Source organism: Stylophora pistillata, chromosome 9, assembly GCF_964205215.1.
Source record: "Stylophora pistillata chromosome 9, jaStyPist1.2, whole genome shotgun sequence".
Classification (NCBI taxonomy): Eukaryota; Metazoa; Cnidaria; class Anthozoa; order Scleractinia; family Pocilloporidae; genus Stylophora; species Stylophora pistillata.
Genome location: NC_142527.1, coordinates 26,547,052 through 26,567,169, shown reverse-complemented (window position 1 = coordinate 26,567,169; position 20,118 = coordinate 26,547,052). Strand labels below are relative to the sequence as shown.

The 20,118-nt window shown below is 40.9% G+C and overlaps 2 protein-coding genes across 2 annotated transcripts; both read right to left on the bottom strand.

Annotated features, from left to right (window-relative positions):
- Nucleotides 1-2,583: 2,583 nt before the first annotated feature.
- Nucleotides 2,584-3,970, bottom strand: LOC148724079 (uncharacterized). The gene is made up of 2 exons (XM_088734532.1): nucleotides 3,746-3,970; nucleotides 2,584-3,534 (listed from the first exon to the last, which is right to left on the bottom strand). The coding sequence occupies exons 1-2, from the start codon at nucleotides 3,968-3,970 to the stop codon at nucleotides 2,584-2,586; spliced, it is 1,176 nt and encodes a 391-aa protein (XP_088590658.1).
- Nucleotides 3,971-17,260: 13,290 nt separating this feature from the next.
- Nucleotides 17,261-18,338, bottom strand: LOC148724078 (uncharacterized). The gene has a single exon (XM_088732158.1). The coding sequence runs from the start codon at nucleotides 18,308-18,310 to the stop codon at nucleotides 17,603-17,605; it is 708 nt and encodes a 235-aa protein (XP_088588284.1). The 5' UTR covers nucleotides 18,311-18,338; the 3' UTR covers nucleotides 17,261-17,602.
- Nucleotides 18,339-20,118: the final 1,780 nt, after the last annotated feature.

Genomic DNA, 20,118 nt, shown 5'->3' with positions numbered 1-20,118 from the left:
GAAGAAAATGGGTGGTTCTACAAGGAAGGAGTTCTTGAGCCCAAGTTGACAAATCAAGAGGAAGTATCAGCATCTTGTTTACAATTAGCGTTTTGCGGATGTTCGTGCAATGATAGTTGTGTCAACTGCCGATGTACCTGTGTTCGGTTGTCTCTCGGATGTTCCAAAGGTTGCAAGTGTGGAGACACGTGTAGAAACACCAGAAACAATTCACTTGACGAAGAAGTGTGACTATTATAGATTTAGCTCAGACAGCCTACTTTGCAGCAGCGGCAGGTTTTTGTTATCTTTTCTATTTCCTGATCAAACTGGGGCACAACTTAGAAACCTGCAATGACTATCTCACAAGAAAAAATCCTTTGCATACAAAGAAAGCTAAAGAATAAAAGTGCATAAACAATGAATCTTACAAGCAGTGAATGATCATAATCATATGCATTTAGCCTTGTTTTGGTGTTGTGCCCGGGAAATAGGCTTCGTTGTCACACAAGATTAGCTAGAAGAAATAGAAATATTGATGAACAGAAACTGCTTTTTAATGCCTCTTATTGAAAAAGAGTCTGAATGCACAAGTAGTATAGTACTCAAGTGACCATTCTATAAGCAAAATTATCAATTCCAACCGAGGGCAAAAAGTTTCTACAATCATATAACTGATATTTCCATCTGTTTGCTAGACTTAATTGTACATTTGATCATGTCTTGCTATTAGCCTCGCTTTCATGCTTAGAGGGCGAGTCTGGTTACGTGACCATTCTAATGCCGTGCTTTTGATGTCAACTAAGTGTTAAGCCTTTTATCAAATCATATGACTAATTTCCATCAATGTGGTACTATTTGTCTTGCTTTTATTACCTTAACCAGTTCAACCTCGTTTCAATGTTGTAGGAGTAGGAGCCTAAAAGAAACACCCCCTTAAATGCCAAAATACTAAAATTTCAAGCTGGAAACAGCAATAATCTTAATCAGAGTGGCAAGAACAAGATTTTAAGCTATGTTTCCTGCTTCTACTCAAAATGTTTAATGAAAATGAAAAATAAGCACGTTTTCAAGCTGGGCCTCCTGACTAATATGATTATGATTAAGAAGGGTGTAATGAAGTTCATGAATTGATAATTTGATATGAAAATAATAGTAGTTATAGCACCTTTCTTTGATTCTTCACAGCTGACACCTTTCCATCTTTTCTCCTGAAAAAAAAAATTGTCATTAAAATTACTATTAAAGTACATGTCAAACAAACAAACATTTATAATTTAATGAAAAATAGAAAGTATCTTTTCTGGCACATACCATATTTTCTTGGTTATAAGACGTACTCAGTTATAAGACGCACCCTGAACTTTTTAACTCTTTTCTTTCAAGTTGTTAAACTGAAAATTTCGCCTAAATACCCGGTTATAAGACGCAACCTCAACTTTGGGCTTTTTTAGTATCTTCAATTTCAAAACATTATTAATAGCATTTTCAAAGTTCCTAATTACAGTCATGTCACCTTTTTTCAACAAAAGGCAACAATTCACACATTTGCCTGGACAAAGCGAAAAAAAAATCACACTTATAAAAGAGATATAGATACCTTTGCATTCTGAGGAAACAGTGTTACTTTCTAACGCTAAGAATACTAATTGATCCAGTTTAAACTTTATAAGCGTGTCTTGGCTGGTCAAACTCCTAGTTGTAAAACTTAATTCACGGCGATTCAGTAAGCATTGCTAAGTTCAAAACAAAAATCATGCCTAGTACGCGACGTCATTCTTACGATCTGAACTTTAAGTTAAAAATAGTAGCGGAAGCAGAGGCAGTGAAAAATATTTGGGAAATTGCACGCGAGTACGGAACATCCGAGTCAATGGACGCACCCCGAAGCTGAAACAATTCAAAGGTGATAAGGCAAAATTTCTTTGAAAAAATGCTACGCCTTATAACCGAGAAAATACGGTAAATGGTAACTAAAACGCACTGTGCTTAGCCACACCAGATAGAAATTTATCCAGGCAGTGGATAGTATTATCCAGTCTTCAAACAACTGGAACTTGATAAATAGTTTTGGATATTCATCATTTTGTTAATCTGCAAATTAATGCACATACATGTATTTCCTCTAGATGACTTTGTGACTTTGCAAATTCAAATCAAATTATCCACTTTAAATTCCCTTTTCCTTTTCTAACCTATGAAATTTTTATTCTGCTTACTTACCAGTCACGATTAATTAGGTGGTGTATTTTTAAGAATTCAGCTCTAGTGCACAAAAGCCAGAGGGTGTCATGGCATTGTCAGCAAAAAGGACATGATCCTCCTGTATCCCTCTTTTAAGAAATCCTGCAAAAAGCAATAAATAATTCAAAGTTAAACTCATCGGCACTGATGAGCTTGGAAGAAGGTGCCGTAGCATTGTGGCAGTCGCGCTGACTACCCACAGTAGGGAGGTTACCATGGTGACACAACCTCGGTCCAACCCCATAATGGTGCTTGGAACAAGAGGGACCGGGGTTGAGCCATGGTACCTCCAACCCAAAACCCCACCAAGCATCATTCCCCCTACCTTTGCTTATACACTGATATGGCACATACCGGTAGTCAAGGCAACTGCTGTGACAAGCTAGCCAAGACATCTGCCGGTATCCGTATGTACATCTGATACGCATTGCTCGACCATCTACCAAGTGTCTGAATCAGATGGTCTGGAATCCCATTGCGAGCTGCAACCGTGGCTGCCCCAATCCTGAAGCTGTGGCTCGAAAACTTCCCGGGGATGCCCGCCATCTCCATAATGGTGCTCAACCACTTTTTGAGTAGGGGTCGAGACAATGTTTCTCCCGATTGAAGCCTGAACAGATGGCTCGGTGCGTTTCCCCTGCGTGACAAGGACGATAATGCGGCCTGTAACGCGCACAAGGGCGGAGATCCCTTGCCAATGTGAAGGGTTGCCCCATTTCTGAAAGGATCTGTTTTTGAGGCTTTAATGAAGATCTGTAAGCATGTTGGGTCAAGGGATGCGTCTACGGCCAGATCCTTCACGTGTAAGTGCACCGAGGGGGGAAACTTGGATGAGGAGGGAACTGTCAATTCCGAGGCTCTGAGGAAACCAAAGTATGCCAAGGAACAGGCCGCCCAGAACATGCAGTGGTCAAAATTGTGTAGATCCAGAGATTTGACAATTACCATCATGAGCTTGTCTGTGATCGGCAGACGTTCGCGTTTGACTGCGCCCTGAGATCGCTTGATCCCCCGAAGAACTCGCTGTAGGCGCAGGCAATTTAACAAAGGGTCATTGAAGCCCTGCTCAATCTGAAGGGCCCGCACATAGGACAAATAAACGGTGATTGACGAGTACTGAATGTATCCGGTCAGGTGGGACACAAACAGACACAATGTCCACTCGTCAACTGGGCAAGGAGACCCAGAGCGTTGAAGCTTACCCAGTTGCAGGCAGAACTCTATGAACCTTTTTTGACTAGAAGCGTAGGAACGTCGTGTGGATAGAGCTAGGTTTCTTGGAAGAAATGTATGCACTTGGATTCTAGAGAGCTGACGTCAAGTCGCATATCACATCTGGGGAGATTGGGGTGGGTGCTGCCAGTGCCGTTGGGGCCAGGCGTCTGAAGTCCTGCCAATGAAAACGGGAAAGGGCGTCAGCAACTGAATTACAGAGTCCGAGGATATGCAGTGTTGAGAAGGAAAACTGGAACTTTGCGGCTGAGTGCAAAAGATGGCGCACTAGGTGCATGATGGCTGGCACCTTTGATGTTCTCGAATTGAGGACGGCGACCACTGCCTCATTGTCGGATCGAAACCTGATATGCAACCTTGGCCACCTATGGCCCCAGACTGCGGCGGCAATTGCAATGGGAAATAACTCTTTATAGGCAATGGACTTATCAACTTGCTGATGTAGCCACGAACCGTTAAACCACACTGAGCCCCAGATGGCCGCGAATCCTATAGCCCCTGACGCGTCAGACATAATTTCCAAGTCTGGGGGAGGGGACAACCCCAGGAATAGCCAGAAACCAACACCGTGCCAATGTGACAGGAACTGGTGCCACCACTTGAGGTCAAGTCTTCACTCCTGACTCAGCCGAATAGGGTGATCCTGCCTGCGGAAGCACTTCAGGAGATCGATCATCCTCCGAATAAAGGCCCGACCTGGCCAGACGACTTTGGCTGCACGGTGAAGGTGACCTATCAGGGATTCCAGCTCTTTCTTGGTGCACCAGCGCTTCGCAGTCCATGCTGCGATTAACTCCCTAAGCGCTGCCAACTTATCCTGTGGAAGTTCTGCTGACTGTCGAACCGAATCTAGGTGAATGCCGAGAATAGTAAGAGCAGTTGATGGGCCCACACACTTCTTAGGATGCAAAGGGAGGCCTAATTGTTGGCAGCCTGTGAGGGCTGTGGCTAAGTTATGATGACACACCTGGGAGCCAGGGGGGGCCTCTAATATGAAATCATCGAGGTAATGAACCAGGTCTGAAATTTTATAGTTGTGTACAAGGATCCATTGAACCATATTCGTAAGCGAATTAAGAATATAGGGAGCGGACCGCAAACCAAAGGGGAGTGCTAAGTCAACATAGTATTGGCCTCTCCACTTAAGTCCAAGCAGGTAACGGTCCTCCGGATGCACAGGGACGTTGCGATAGGCTGATTCCACATCGAATTTTCCCATCAGGGCCCCTATCCCATGTGCGGCTACCATCCTGATAATTTCATCCAGCCGTATGTAGTGCATCGAGAATTCTTCCGGGTCTATGCCATCATTAACACTGAGCCCCTGAGAGGAGGATAAGTCTACTATAAGGCGCCATTTGCCTGTTTGACCCTGTTTTGGAATCACGCTGAAGCTGCTGATATGCAACTTGGGTAACGAGGGGGATAGGAATGGGCCCGCTACTCTTCCTAATCTGACCTCGTCAGCTAGGTAGGAATCGATTACTCCTCCGTGACCATATGCTGTAGGCTTACGTCGTTTTGTCGATTTAAGACTGCACGAGGGAGTAAAGCCGAGTCTGAGGCCAGCACGCAGTCCTTCGAGGACATACAGGACTTGCCCTCTATCTGGATGACCCCTGAGCTCATGTTGAAACCGATCTGGTTTCAGAGGAGACACTGCAGAGACTGGGGGGAGGCTGACTGTGGGTGAAAGACACATAAAATTAAGTAAGGGGGTTGACGCCAGCCCTAGTCACAGTATAGCCAAAATATATGGTATTTATTCGCCTTCTTCTTGGATAACAGAACCTGGTGAAAGGAGGTAGTCTAAAGAACTATAACAAGTAATGCTTTAAATTAGAACTAACAACAAGAACGTCTGTGGACGATTGGGCCCTTAAAGTCCAGTGCTTAGCGTGTCTTGCTTCTCCCATTATCCCTATAACAGCTTGGGGAGCGTGACCTTCGTCTGGAGGCTGAGCTCTGGCAGTCTGCAGCGCGATGATCTCCATTGCAGGAGATACACTTATGAGCGAATTTGCAGGACTTATAAGGAGATGAACACTGGCCACGATTCCTGGATCTGCAAATGATGTCAGAGGAATGTGATCCAGTCGCTTTCCCCTGGGCGGTCACCTGGCCAGGGTAAGAGTGGTTAGTTGCCCCTGCCGCATGGAAATTAAATAACTGCACGTTCATTGCTGACCAGTCAGTCAGTTTTGTCGCGGCGGCATGCCGCCTAAACGCTAGGTCACAGTTGAGCCAAACTTGGCCACCAAATTGGCGGTACGTGCGTAGGACTAAGAGCTTATATGCCGTTAGATCACCCCACCGATGCAGGAATGACGATGCAATGACCAGCATGAAAATTGTAAACGCTTCGACCCAACTCACGACGTCTTCGATCCAACGGCGAGGCTTTTTGCCGCTCGACGTTAGAACTACTCTGCCGTCCAACAACAACTGTGGCTCGGTTTGCGCCTGGAGGAGATTTGGCGTGAGCAGCTTGCTCAGGTCGATAAATTTGCCCGCCAGAATTTGGTTGACGATCTTTGTAGGGATTGGAGAAAACCTCGGGCCAACTACGAAGTGCTGATCGAACAAACTACATGAAAGCGAGGGGAAACTACTGACCGCCATTGGCGTCGCCATTCTAACCGGAGTAGATTTCGTCGTAGGCATCGAGAACGTGCTCAAAAATTCCGGTACAGAATAAGAAACAGACGTACCTGTAGCCGAGACTGGCGAAGTCGTTTCAGAGAACCCCAAGCTAGAACCTGCTGCCAGGAAACTTTCCACGTGGTTGCACACTGATGGATTCAACACTGACTAGGGCGGAGATGCCGTAGCGAGCGAATTCCCATTCGTCGTAGTTGACGTGGTGCTGGATGGTAGTGAACACCCCTGTAGTGAATCTACTGCCGCTAAAGCTGCTTGAGAAGCCACCAGCCTCACCATTTCAAGCATATCCGACGGCATGCTTGGCGAGTTTACGAGAGGTGGCGTGTTACATGCCGACGAAGACGGAACTACCGTGGACGCAACAGTCGATGTTGGATAGCCTTCATTGACGCTCAAGCAGGCAGCCGAAAGGCTATTTCTAGTCTGACGTCCTTCCATTATTCCGAACAGAGTGATAGCGGAAAATACGGTAAAATATTTCAGCACAAGAGGCGGCTCGCGTTAGGATCCGCGACGACCTCAAAACGTACTGAAACCTCGTGACCCTGCAATTGCAAAGGAGGCGCCCCGCAGCATGTCCTCCGATGACCATCGTGCCTTGATTTTAACCTTTCTTAAATTTCATTCAGCCTCATTTATAATTATCTCTTTTTTCTCTTGAGAACAACAAATCTATGCACCAACACAGCAACAAACCCAGTTGTGGAGGAACGGAGGGATACCCATTTAGAATCAACGACATTTTTTCCATTTTTTCCTCTTTTAAAGGCATTATATTTAACTCTTTCTGATAGAGATCTCAACTCTTACAAAGATATTTTACCATAATTGATAAAAATTATCCAGGGACACCAGTCAAAATAGTTAAAAGGCTGCCAGTGCTGGACTAAGCTAGCATCCCATTAAGCAAATTATACAAACAGTTGTCAATGAGTTAAGGCGGGGGTAAACCTGAAAAAATGCCCATTTTCAACTATTTTTCATGGCTAGGACTTAATTGAAAACTTAGGCAAACTATATATCTCTGGAAAGCTTATGACTTGAAGATTATGAAAAAAAATATTTTACGCTCCACATGTCAATTGTAATTAGATACCACTCGCTTTATTGTGCCACCTGCTGGGTTCTACCAAGGGTTACTTAAGAAAAGATAACTCCTGGAATTAATGAAAAAAAATGTTTTTAGTGTCAATTCAAAGAATATATGTTGCCTATTGTTATGCGTAGATGGACTTTTGATATGTTGAAAACATTTCAAACGGTGATCGATTAAATTTGACATAGGAAATCAAAGTAGTGTTTCACTTCATAACTTTGAGTACATAAATCATGTTGAAAATTGCTCTGCTCACAACACAAACCTTATCAAGAGGAACAAATGCTGAAAATTTCAGATCATTTGGATAAATTGTTCTCAAGATATCTTTTCTTGAAGACAAAATTATTGCGTAATGAGAAAATAGCCTTTAAACTTAGAAATAGCAATCACACTTAGTTTATTAAATTATGCAACCATTCTAGTGGCCCAAGTGTCCATATTTTGTCTGCAGGAGTGTCTAAAAGTAATTTAAATGACTCCTGGCTCATATATTACTCCTTCTGCTTCTTGAAGGGCTTCCTACTGACGAGTCCTCAGAAGTTGCTCCCCTTGATGCTCTCTCTTTTCCTTCTACGTAGCCTGTAAATCAGACTTCATCAATCGCTTACTGTTTACTTAGCAATATACAGTATCCTGCTTAACCTCGAAGATCTACCGCCACCAACTTCTGAGAAAAAACTTTTAATGTCTGGCATTGAGAAAAGTGACTTGAACAAAATCCACCCCCTACCATTCAAAGCCACAAGAGAAATTAAATTGACAATGTTTCAATACAAAATTATTCACCGAATTTTACCAACGAATAGCTTGTTACATAAAATGAAAAAAGTTGCATCGCCCTCCTGTCCCTTTTGTCCATCTGAGCACCAGACCGTCTGGCATTTGTTTATAAACTGTAAGCAAGCAAGTTCTTTTTGGAATAAATTCCAGGAGTGGTACTCAACCTCTAGTAATATGAAACTGTCACTGTCAGAACTGGAGATTATGTTCGGAATTATTCGCTGTCACACCTACTGTTTAGCCCTCAACCATCTCATTATTCTAGGCAAATATTTTTTATATGTTAACGCTTTAAATACCATAAATTTCCGTTTCGATGATTTCGTCTCACTTGTGCGCGACAAAATTTATCTAGAAAAATATATTGCTGTCACTTGTAATAACGAGAAGGAGTTCAGGAACAAATGGAAATTTTTTCTGTCGTTATAAAATTGTATTGTCTTTTCTTTTTTTTTTTTTTTTTTTCAACTTTGTATTTTGACCTCTTCGCTATCTTTTTTATTTAACAGTTTATTAATTTCTGGAAAATCAATTCCCTTGTAGTTTAAATAGCAAACACAATTCTCAGTAGTTACTCGACAATTAACATGCAAACAATAATGTGGTAAATAGATCAACTGTAATTAAATTTGACTAGTGTAACTGTATTGTTATATATGTATTGTAAGAAGTGTAAGTTAATGTAGTTTAAACATGGTGTAAAAAGTAATTATAGTGTAAGTACATGTGTAAGTGTAATAAACAAAGCTGTATTAAAAAAAAAAAATCGTTTACTGTCTTTTGCATGGTGCTGCCTCTCTGGTGCATACACCACCAAGGATAGAGAGCCTCTCCATAATTTTTAGCCTACTACTGTCTTCCATGCTACAGCATGGAAGACAACTCAGTCGTTAATGTCATATTATTTCCCTCACTGGGTCACACTACTGGATGTTGGAAGTGGACTGGATTCCTCAGTGGAATTGCACTGAAGGGAAAACTGTGACATTAGCTCTGCTCTAGCACTTATATCCTCCTTAAGAGTTAAGTTGTCTAGAAAGTCAAATCAAGTAAAAATTTGAAGATAAATCAGGCAATTTTATCATAAATTGAGTAAAGACCTCAAGTCAGAAATATACATTCTGTGATTTTTCACCCCATAATTTTTTGTTTAGAGTGTAAATGCACAAAACCTAAAAATCTTTCTTGTACCTGATCCAAGATTTAATAGATAAATCAGTGAAATTCAGCAGGGAAAAACTGGAACCAAGGGCCGATATGGTATGGTATCGAAATAAGTCCTAATCGAGGACAGAGAACTACATAGACTTCAAAAAATTTCTCACCTATCTCACACACGTGCGCGTTTGAGACCGCCGTGGATAAATTTTCGGTCAGTACAAAATGCAGACTGCAGACTGCAGATTGCAGACTGCAGACTGGGTATAAAATGCAGACTGGGTATAAAATGCAGACTGGGTATAAAATGCAGACTGAGACCAAAATTGGGTATAAAATGCAGACTGACAGCAAAATTCTCGTTTCGCGCAATACGCGATATATTTTCATCGTTAACTCACCCCCCAGTCATGTAATCGCCTTTCCGAGTTCGTTTCCTTGCAATTTCCTCTCCATATGCATAGAACGTGGTCAGTCTATGTGAACAGTCCGTTTATTTGTTGCGATGAAACATGACAACACGTTCGATCGTAGAGCCGCCATCTTGAATAATCCGAGCAAACCCGAACGATAGCGATTTCCTATTTGTCATTACCGCTGGCCCATGCATGTATCAAATATGGCGGCTGTAGCATGCGCAGCGTGTAATTTATGCAACCAAATGACATATCTCTGGCACCAGCAGCCGTTTTAGTTTATGAACTCGAAGGGAAACAGGTTGTTCTTTCGATGAAAAAGCATCAATTTATGGACATATCTTATGAAGCTACCTCAGGCTGCTACTTCACTGTACTGTTGCAAGAGGCCATCATATAGTGAGTATTTTAAACTGCAGATGATGGGCATAGATATTACTGTAAGAAAATTCAACTTTATTTTAATTTGCCATTATTATTTTCTTTCATCGTTCTAAATATTATTAATATTGTTTAGTAGACGTTTGTTACCAACATAGGTGATGATTGCACGAGACCTATACCGACGAAGGCCTAAAGAGGCCATATTGAACTGCAGGAGTTCTCTCGCATAGTCTGCATTTTATACCTAATTTTGGTCTCAGTCTGCATTTTATACCCAGTCTGCAGTCTACAGTCTGCATTTTATACCTAGTCTGCATTTTATACCCAGTCTGCAGTCTGCAGTCTGCAGTCTGCAGTCTGCATTTTGTACTGAATGGATAAATTTTTCACGTCTGTTAATCTATATCCCTCGCTTTCCTTGGTATCAGAACTGTCTGAAAGAAGCTCATCGGCATATTTCATTTTCTCTCTGGAGGTTTCTAACAGTTTCTTTAGAGTTCGAGTTGCAAAATTTTTCCAATTATTGGAAAGCTGATTTTCATCCAGGGAAGTGCTCGGATGACAGTGTCTGCTCGGAGTTGAGTGGGCGATTTCGTTCTTCAAACTCATCTTCCTGTTTTCGTCTTCCAGAAAAATGTCTTTCTTTTCTTCAAGTAGACAGATCTACTTCTCTCTCCAGCCATTTTCGATAACTTTTCCTTAGATTTACCGCTCTATGTGCGTTGAATATCACATTCGACTGAAACCCGGACTAAAACTGCCTTTAACTCTATCCCATAATCGTTTTGTCCCAGAAAAACTCCCCAAATAAGACTAAAGAAAGTGTATCTCGTAAGCTCCCGCCCGCTTGGCTTGGTTGCCAGAACACCAAGGCATAAACAACTGATAAATTTTTAAAAATGCTATTCTCGTTACCATGGTAACCAAGCCATTAGCCAAAGCAGGAATTTTAAAATCGCTTAAAAAGGTAAAAATAATGAAAACAAATGGAAAATTATTTTTCCATAGTAAAATTAAATACCCAAAGCTACAAATTCTGAGGAAAACAAAAAACTGAGTTTGGGAGCAAATTTCAGGTTTACCCCCGCCTTAATTACTTCATGCAACAGAAAGTTGAATATGGCCTAGGGTCATTAAGTTTAGGTGAGGAAGATGCTGGACTAATTACAACGCCTCTCTTTACCAAGGAGATTTTATGGGTAATTGCTCAACTTCCAAGGGAGCTGACAGGTTACCCAGCATGAAGTGAGATGCCATACAGTTAGGAAGATGCTGGACTAATTACAGCACCTCTCTTTACCGAGGAGACTTCATGGGTAATTGCTCAACTTTGCAGGGAGCAGACAGGTTGCCCAGCATGAAGTGGTTAATGCAATACAGGAGTATTTTTACAAGTTGTGCTGTATTATGTCAAGCCGGTAGAGTAAAATACTCGGCGATACGACACACCAAAATGTCTAATAATGCAGTTAATCATTATCCAACACACCAAGTTGTTATTCAGTGTGGTAAATTTCAGATATTTATCAACAGGGAATGTGGCAGAAGTATGCGAAGCAAAATGGAATTGGCACATTGTTGAGTTGCTGTTTCTATTTTCTTCAGTAAACGACAAAAATTTCATTGTTGTCTAAGTGCTTTTCTTCATTCGATTTATATTATAAATTTGAATCAATTTCCACCAGCTATTCCAACTCTCCGTCGTCAGAGATATAATATAAATTATTAAAAACTGGATTATTGGATAATGCAATTCAAGACTTTTTATTGGCTTAGCCATTATGGTATATTAGCCAATATACCATAATCTACAAATATGGTAAGCCTAAGCGTCAACTTAGAATTAAAAGAGAGCTAAAAAATTTAAGATTTGGTAAGATTTGCCTTATATCTTGGGGGCGTTTTTAATAAAACAATTATTCCACTCGCGCTTGTTGGATATGAGATGATTATGGCCAACTCGGTGCTACGCGCCTCGTTGGCTATCTATCATCTCATATACAACGCGCGCTCGTGGAATAATTGTTAATTATCCGCCTTTTTTTTGTAACTTAAATCCAATTCATTGTTTGTGCAATACAAGAAAACCCGTCTAACCGGTTTTCTGGAGTACAAATACCTCGTGACATTTGTATTCATCTTGGGTGTTATTTGTACTCCACGGAGTGTAGTTGGATAATAACACTGATTACTTCCTACTTCAATCAGAACCTGGGAAAGTGCAAGACCCAGTGGCCTAATGACTGGTGTGGTGGACTCTGATAGAGTTCCAGACCTGGCCAGGTTCTTTTATTACTCAGACAAACAATGCCTCTCTCCACCTGGAGTACAAAGAGACTACCAGCAAATTGTCAGGGTCAAGCAGAATGAAAAGATGGGGGGGGGGGTTACCTTGCAAAGGACTAGCATCCCATTCCAGGGGGGAGAAGAAATACTGTAATTTCATGCTATGGAAACCATTAAGCTGAGCTCAGCTGTATGGGCCACTTTACTCAAGAGTAGATGAGAGATTAAATGAGCCTTTTTTTTTTTTCAGAAAATAAGAAACAGTCGCCAACCTCTAAACTCTTCTGGTGTCTAATCAGAGAACTGATTTATGCCATACACAGCAGTACCATTTAATTCCAAGTCTCTAGCATTCAATTTGGCATGTATCTCCAGGCTTTGCTATAGCTTGAGGATATCAAACATACATAAATTTAGGGTATACTGAGTGGCATTAAGCTTAAAGGAGATTATATCATTGAATGATTTCAATGAAGTATTGATTGCAATTCCTTTTATGCTATTTATTTGCAAGTTTATGAGATGTAGTGCATGCATTTCAAAGTCGCATTGTTGCCACATCCCTTTCCCGTGACTTTTGGATAACTGAAAAGTAAAATGATGACCAGTAGTGCACTTAGAGTAAATATGCATTATCATAATTTCTCTATAAGGAGAAATTTAGTTTCAGTTTCAAACATCAAACTTGAAACATGAAACTTAAAATTTTAAAAAAATAAAGCCCCAAGAGGGAGATGAAAAAACTCGGAGTCCTACTCCATGGAGTACCCTATGGAGTAGTAATAATAATAATACAGTTTTTAAAAACGCATTATACATAATATAAGTCTCAATGGTTTTAAATAAGATTTAAAGTAATTACAAAAATAAGATAAAAATTAACTATAAATTAAAAGCGATTTTAAAAAGGTGAGTCTTGCGCGTGGTTTTAAAGGAATCTAAGGTTTCGGAATATCTTATAAAATCAGGAAATTTGTTCCAAAGCATGGGGGATGCACACGCAAAGGATCTATCACCATAGGTAGAGGTTCTAGATCTTGGGAGAGACAGATTGATGGACCTTGAGGAACGGAGGGAGCGGACAGGTGTATAGAGATTTGCCAAGTAATCAGGAGTACCTAAATGGAATACCCCTAAAAGTCATATATCTTATTATACATTGTAGTCACCATCTGTCTTCTCATTGTCTAGACGCCCACAGTTTATTCTGGGAAACAGCGCAACCTACAGATTATTCACTAATCTGTACCTACAGATTAGTGAATAATCTATAGGCTGCGCGCGCAATGCATGATTTTCGGTGGACAGTTTGTAGGGTTCTTGCAACAGCACTCAGTTTAAGCCGGGGCAGAGCTTCACAAAACTGACCTCACAAGTTATCGCCCATTTTGATGTACAAATATCCTTTGTCGCCGTAGTCTTCTCCACAGGAATTTCTGACGACCCAGTACAAATATGGCCTGATATTGGGAAGGGAAATAGTAATCAGTGTTGAGTAGAGGAAAAGTTCCAACCCTACCCGCATCTGAATATGAAAGCTTTGAGCCTTTTGCAAGAGTCCAGAGCTTGAGAGAGAATAAGAGGGACAGTCAGCTTCACGTTTCAAAAATTATCTGCTGAACAATTAATGATCAGAGACTTACGTAAAAAAATGATAAAGACCTAAGTAAAAAAATTAAGTTCCTTAATTATTAAATTACTTAAGACTGAGTAAAAATATTTTTTGAGAAAAACGTACGGCTCCACCGCCCTGCCGCTACTCGCGAATGGGTAGTTGAAAGGTATCCATTGACTCCTGTACGTCATTCATTGATATCCACGTGGAAAATCATTCAGGAGAAAAGAGAACAATACTTCCAGGGCAACTCCGTGTTTTGGTGTCAAGAATGGTGAGTAAATCGCGTAATTTTAACAGCTTCGCTCCTTGTTCTCATGCAAATATAAATGGAACAAGTAAAACTTCTTAAAATTTTGACTGTGGCTCGCATGACTCGCATGGCTAGCCCCTTGGCTCGCAGGTTTATAAAACTCAGTTTCAAACCGCCGGTTTCAAAGATACGTTTCCAAGATCTCTGATGTTGTGATCGACGTCTTCACCGAGGTCTTAAAGTTAAAAAGGTTGAGAAGAGGGCTTTGAAAGACACAATCGGGAGTATAGAGAAATCCAAAAGTACTTCAGCTCTTATAGAATCCAACAGCATTGAGAGCAACCGTGGTAACTTCCAGATCTCGGCATACGTAGTTGACAAGAACGAGCAGGTTGGTGTTACCCTCACAAGTTGCTACTTTCAGTTCACAGAAAAAGAAGAGGACTACTTCTTCTCGGAGGGAAAAGGCAGGAAATAGCATTGCAGATGTTTACAAGTCTTTGTTTTGAAGCACGTTCGCGAAGAAGTGATTGAGACTTTAGCTTTAATGGCTTAACATTTACGTTATTCTTGTTCCCCTTTGCTAAAAAAAATGATTGTTTATAATTAAAAAAGAACTGAATAGTTTGTTTCTTTCGTTGAAGACTGCTTATTTGTAATCAGGGTGTATACCTGAAAAGTGCTCATTAGAAACTTTTGATTCCCTTTAATAAAGCAACTGTCAGCACGGTTTGTTATCGTAGGTATGTTAGTTTATTTAACACCAAACCTTCGAAGGATACAATTGAAAAAGGCGAGGTGTAATTAGAATGTCTAAGCGTAGGCCATGTTTTTCTATGAACACCTGTCTTTGGTTCACTATACATCTTTAATTGATTCCTTCATAGTTAAGCTTTGAAAGTTTGTGCATGATACGTAGCGAAATTAGAAAAAAAAATTTTTGCTTTAGATACATCATTTTTGGAATTAATGTAGTAGCGGCGAAGCTGCAACAATTTAGGAACCAATGATTATCCAACTTGAACTCACTAGTATAATATTTTTCCATGATAGATTAAGAAATGTACTTGAAAGATTGAGATGCATTAGAATGCCTGGTGAAATATTTTTAGACCCAGAACTCGTGATTTCCAATGTATTGCTTGACCTGTACAGGATGTCTTTACAATGCTGGGATCAACGGTAAAAGACTTTGATTTTTCCAAGTGAACCAAACAACAACATAACACTTGTAATGCCCGCCCATAAATGGCTTTTATAGCCATGTAATAACTTCAGCATCATATCATGAAGTGTATTGTGCACGTATCGCTTAGTCTCATAACGCTTATTTATTCTTATCTCGCTTATTCTTTATACATTCCATTTGATCATTAATTCCTTCAAAGGAACAAAGATCCTATCCAAGTATCGTATAGCATATTTTCAATAAAGAAGTCTACCGCGCTGTTTTCCTTATCACTGCGACTTTTGATTGTAATCGATTCTTTAAAGACATTGGGGCACTCAGACCATCCCATCACCAGCAAGTACAATGGTTTTTCCATTACTGGAATCATTATGAAAAATATAATTAATTTAATGGTAACTCGATGGGTGTTAGACTCAATATGTAATAACATGCTTCAGTTGATGAGGGAAATTACTGAGTAAACCTACGTAGAAGTCCAAATGTTTTCGTAAGGAATTAATGATTTCGCATGTGTGCTTGACCTACGCGTAATGTCTTCACAATGCTGAGGTCAACGTCAAAGGGGTTTGTTTTTTTTTCCTTTCAGTTAGATACTACCATTTGCGTTAAACCGTGAAGCATGAACGTTTTTTCATGTATGTTTATTTTTCAAACGAGACAGTTTCCCATGCAGACAACTGTGACGATTGGACCAATGAAAATGTTTCGTTTGGAGCACGAAACTATGAATGTTTTATCAAACAAACTTGGCACATCATGTTCACATGGTGTGCAGGTTTGACAAAATTAAAGTCATCCTTTCAGGTTTGTGCTGAACAGTTGACGCTCGTGCAAATATGTCTCTCGTGCAAATGAAGGTCATCTGTCACTAATATTCTTCCAGGTGTATCACTGCTTTTTTCATAGGGGAGGAGGAGCTTTTGGAGTACGATTTCCAAACTTTCAAGGAACGTATTGTAAGAGAAGTCCCTTACCTAGCCAAAATAACAAGCCTCTCTGCTACGCCACTTCCTTTAACAATGAATGACGAAATCAACGAGGTCGACATATCTCCAGTATATCTTGCGTTTCAACTCAAGGAAATACTGTCAAAAGAAAAAACATCACCTTCTAAGAATTTACATTCGAATCGCCATCAGTTCAGGGGGTCGGGACTGATTAGTGTGAAGTCAACATGAATTCACCGCCAAATCGGCCAAAACATTTACCAGCATTGTAAAGACATCCTATAGGTCAACCAGTACATTAAAAATCACGATATCCGGTCTTTGTGAAAATATAGCCATCTCCACGTATATTTACTTATTTGCGGCTTGTACTCTACCTTACGGCCCCAATCGGAAATAGTCTCGAGAATCGATTGATAATAAGCGCCATGAGCAAGAGACATATATGGTGATGAAACTATACTATTGGTCAGGTTCGACGACACAAACAGAGCGGCTTAAGCGCTATATTGGGCTTTACGCCGATAAAAAAAGCTACAGCGGAAGTTTCTGCCTTAAAGACCTCAAGCGTGTCAATAGCGTCTTAATTCAAAATTTGTCTCTTGTACTATTGTGAGTTCTACATACATTCCTTTCCTTCTCAGACAAGACTGACAACCCGTAGAACTGAGAGAGAACATGCTTCGTACGAGTGACCTGAAGAACATCTGTCCTTGTAGAGCTCAGTGGCGAAACAAGCCATCTGTGACTGACAACTGATTCGAAGAAATTTAGATCTATACTTAAAAAACGGTGTGGGGTCGCCCCTTCATTCGGAGGGAAATGAACTGGAGTCTGTAACAGACGGACTACGAATGCAAAGAATATTTCTTAAGGATTAACCTCTTCTTGTAAGTATAGTATGTAAAAAGAAGAAAGGAGAAAGGCTTTTAAAAGGAAAATAGAAATCAAGCTCATCAAACTCTTATTGAGAAAGGTAAACAATTTTTAGACCAAACTACTTTCTGAATGTTTTAATACGCACCATTTTATTAAAAATGCCTCCCACAGTGATTGCACGGTACGTCATGAGCAGTTTCCTCAGGGACTATATATGGAAACCTTACAGAAGTAAGTTAACATTACTGATGATATCGATAATAAAGCGTTACTCAAATTGGAAAAAAAGCTAAAAGCCAAAGTATTGATTTTGCATAAAAGCAAGTCTCTTTCCTCTACGTACATTTAGCTCCTTAAAAAACGAGAAAAAAAAAAAAAAAAAAACAAGAAAAAAGGAAAACAAGACGATATCGTTAAACTTGACCTGCTGTAATGTTCAAAGCAATGTTCTGTTCGCAGCTAGTTTTAAGAGTCTAGAAATCCAGCTGGCGGACAAAATCTTTAGCGCGTTTGCCCAACTTGTTGATAACGGCTAGGCGAACTTGCGCGTAGGCCTTTTCGTTTAGGGTGAAGACTTGAGTTGACTTGTGTAATCGTATTTCTCGAGACTCGTAAGAGAAGAAAAAGTAGTCGCTCGATTCCTTATCGGCATCAAAATAGGCACCAATGAAAGCAAGGTTGACCTGATCATTGCGGACTGTGCATGGCAGGATTTGGAAGCGACCATCATTGCCTGATGTACTATTCTTATTGAACAGAGTTAGGCCCTCTTCCGACTTTTCTAGGCTATCCAAGGTGTTCTTTACGACTGAGACAAGTTCCTTGTCTGCACCAACGATTGCGCTCAAAAGCTCCAAGGTCACCTCGGATAACTTGAAGGAAGCATCACTAGATTTGTACTCGTCGAAGCTGAAACCTTGCAAAACCCAGCCTAGCTTTCCCAGTACGTAACCGTAAAACTTGTACCAGTCTGTGACCTGCTCCTGTTTGGGGTACTTCTTGGTTGCCGCCAGCTGTGCCAACAAAGTGGAGTTTTGGACGTCTTCCAACTGTTGACCGCTCAGTTTAGAGGTAAAGGAAGCAAGACTACCAGCAACAACTTTGCCCTGAGATGAATCACGAGTCAGAGACTCGTCGAGTTCGAGGGAACTTAGAAATTCTAGGGGTGACCGGCTCGACATGGTGATAGTTCGTGGACGGTCTGATAATACACACGAGAGCTTAAATCCCGCTGGCTAGCGCTTTTAAGAGCTTCAAAACAATAGAATATTTGTTTAACATGCTACTACGGACTATATATGGTAAAGTAGCGATCCTATTGGTCAGGTTTTTCGATCCTTGACCACCGGCAGTCAAAGAAATGAGTTCATTGAATTGAAATTTGTCGGAGCGGTTCTTTAGCGGATAATTCCGTTGTCTCGGTTAGCTTTTCGTCACTGCCTACTTAGCTTTTTTACCTCTTTTCTTTTCTATGGCGTCGAATTTGCTTTAGTGCTCAGTGCATCTTTCTATGTTTTGCCTCTGCCTACAATACTACACACATGACGAGCTTTGCTCAAGAAAAAAATTCTCTGCAGGCATCGTAAACTGATGCCGAGGTTTGGGGAAGAAGGCGTTGGGTGGATGTCATCACATTAATTACACCACAATGTAATTATACAGATTAGCGTCCACGAATCCACGAGAGATACGCGATTGCGTGCGAGTTAACGCGGGGTCATCTGTTGGCGATGACACGCTTGAGGTCTTTAAGGCAGAAACTTCCGCTGTAGCTTTTGTTATCGGCGTAAAGCCTAATATAGCGCTTAAGCCGCTCTGTTTGTGTCGTCGAACCTGACCAATAGTATAGTTTCATCACCATATATGTCTCTTGCTCATGGCGCTTATTATCAATCGATTCTCGAGATTATTTCCGATTGGGGCCGTAAAGTAGACCACAAGCCTGTTTCGTCTCTTCCCTTTCATTTCCTTCAAAATGGACCCGACTAACATTATAAAAACGATCGAACTTGAAGAGTATTCCACACCCCCAGGAATTGGTCCCATTGCGTTTTCTGAAACTGGTTTCGTCGATGGAGGCAGTCTTGTTTCCTTTAGTTCCGTGACCAATGAGCAACGGAAGAAGGACGTGCTCAATTCCACCCTGCTTTCTCAGTTGGCAGCAAACAAGAAGTACAACCGCTTCTCTAACCCCAGCGATTGGTACGCGTTTTATAGGAAGGTGGCGTCAGAAGTCGCATGGGTTACGCAAAGTTTCAAACCGTTCGAGACATACGCTTCCTTTCCAAATGAATCTACGATCTCTGATGTTGTGATCAACGTCTTCAGTGGGGCCTTAAAAGTTGACGAGGGTGAGAAGAGGGCTTTGAAAGACACAATCGAGACTTTAGAGAAATCCAAAAGTGCGTTAACCCTTTTCGGATCCAACAGCATTGAGAGCAATCGTGGTAACTTCCAGATTTTTGCATGCACAGTTGACGAGAACGAGCAGATTAGCGCTTCCCACCTTGGCTGCTATTTTCAGTCCACAGAAATAAAAGACAACTATTTCTTCGCGAAGAGGGAAAAGCAGGACATAAAATTGCAGATGTCTGCAGAAGTCCTTATTTTAAACGAAGATGTTTACGACCAAGTTCGCGAAGAAGTCAATCAGAAACTGGGCAACAGAGTCACGCGCTTCCTTTCGCATTTCAACCTATAAATGGTCTCGGTGCATACGAAGAGCTGAGCATTATTGTCTACGTTTTTTATTCAGGACGGATATAATTTGCGAATTGATAGTGAATGAGACTTTACCTCTGCCAATCTATGTTACCCTTGTCCCTCTTATCCGTTTCGTTCGTTGAAAATTGCTCTTTTGTAATCAGGACATATACCTGAAAAGTGCTCATCAGCAACTTTTAATTCCCTTTAACAAAGTAGCTGTTAGAAATTGTTTGTTATCGTAGGTATGTTAGTTTAGTTGACACCGAGACCTCGAAGGATATCA

Coding starts and splice junctions, on each gene's coding strand:
- LOC148724078 (XM_088732158.1), bottom strand. CDS start 18,310: ATGTCGAGCCGGTCACCCCTAGAATTTCTAAGTTCCCTCGAACTCGAC.
- LOC148724079 (XM_088734532.1), bottom strand. CDS start 3,970: ATGTCTGACGCGTCAGGGGCTATAGGATTCGCGGCCATCTGGGGCTCA. Junction 3,535..3,745: donor TCAATTCGAGAACATCAAAG/GTGCCAGCCATC, acceptor ACTTGACGTCAG/CTCTCTAGAATCCAAGTGCA.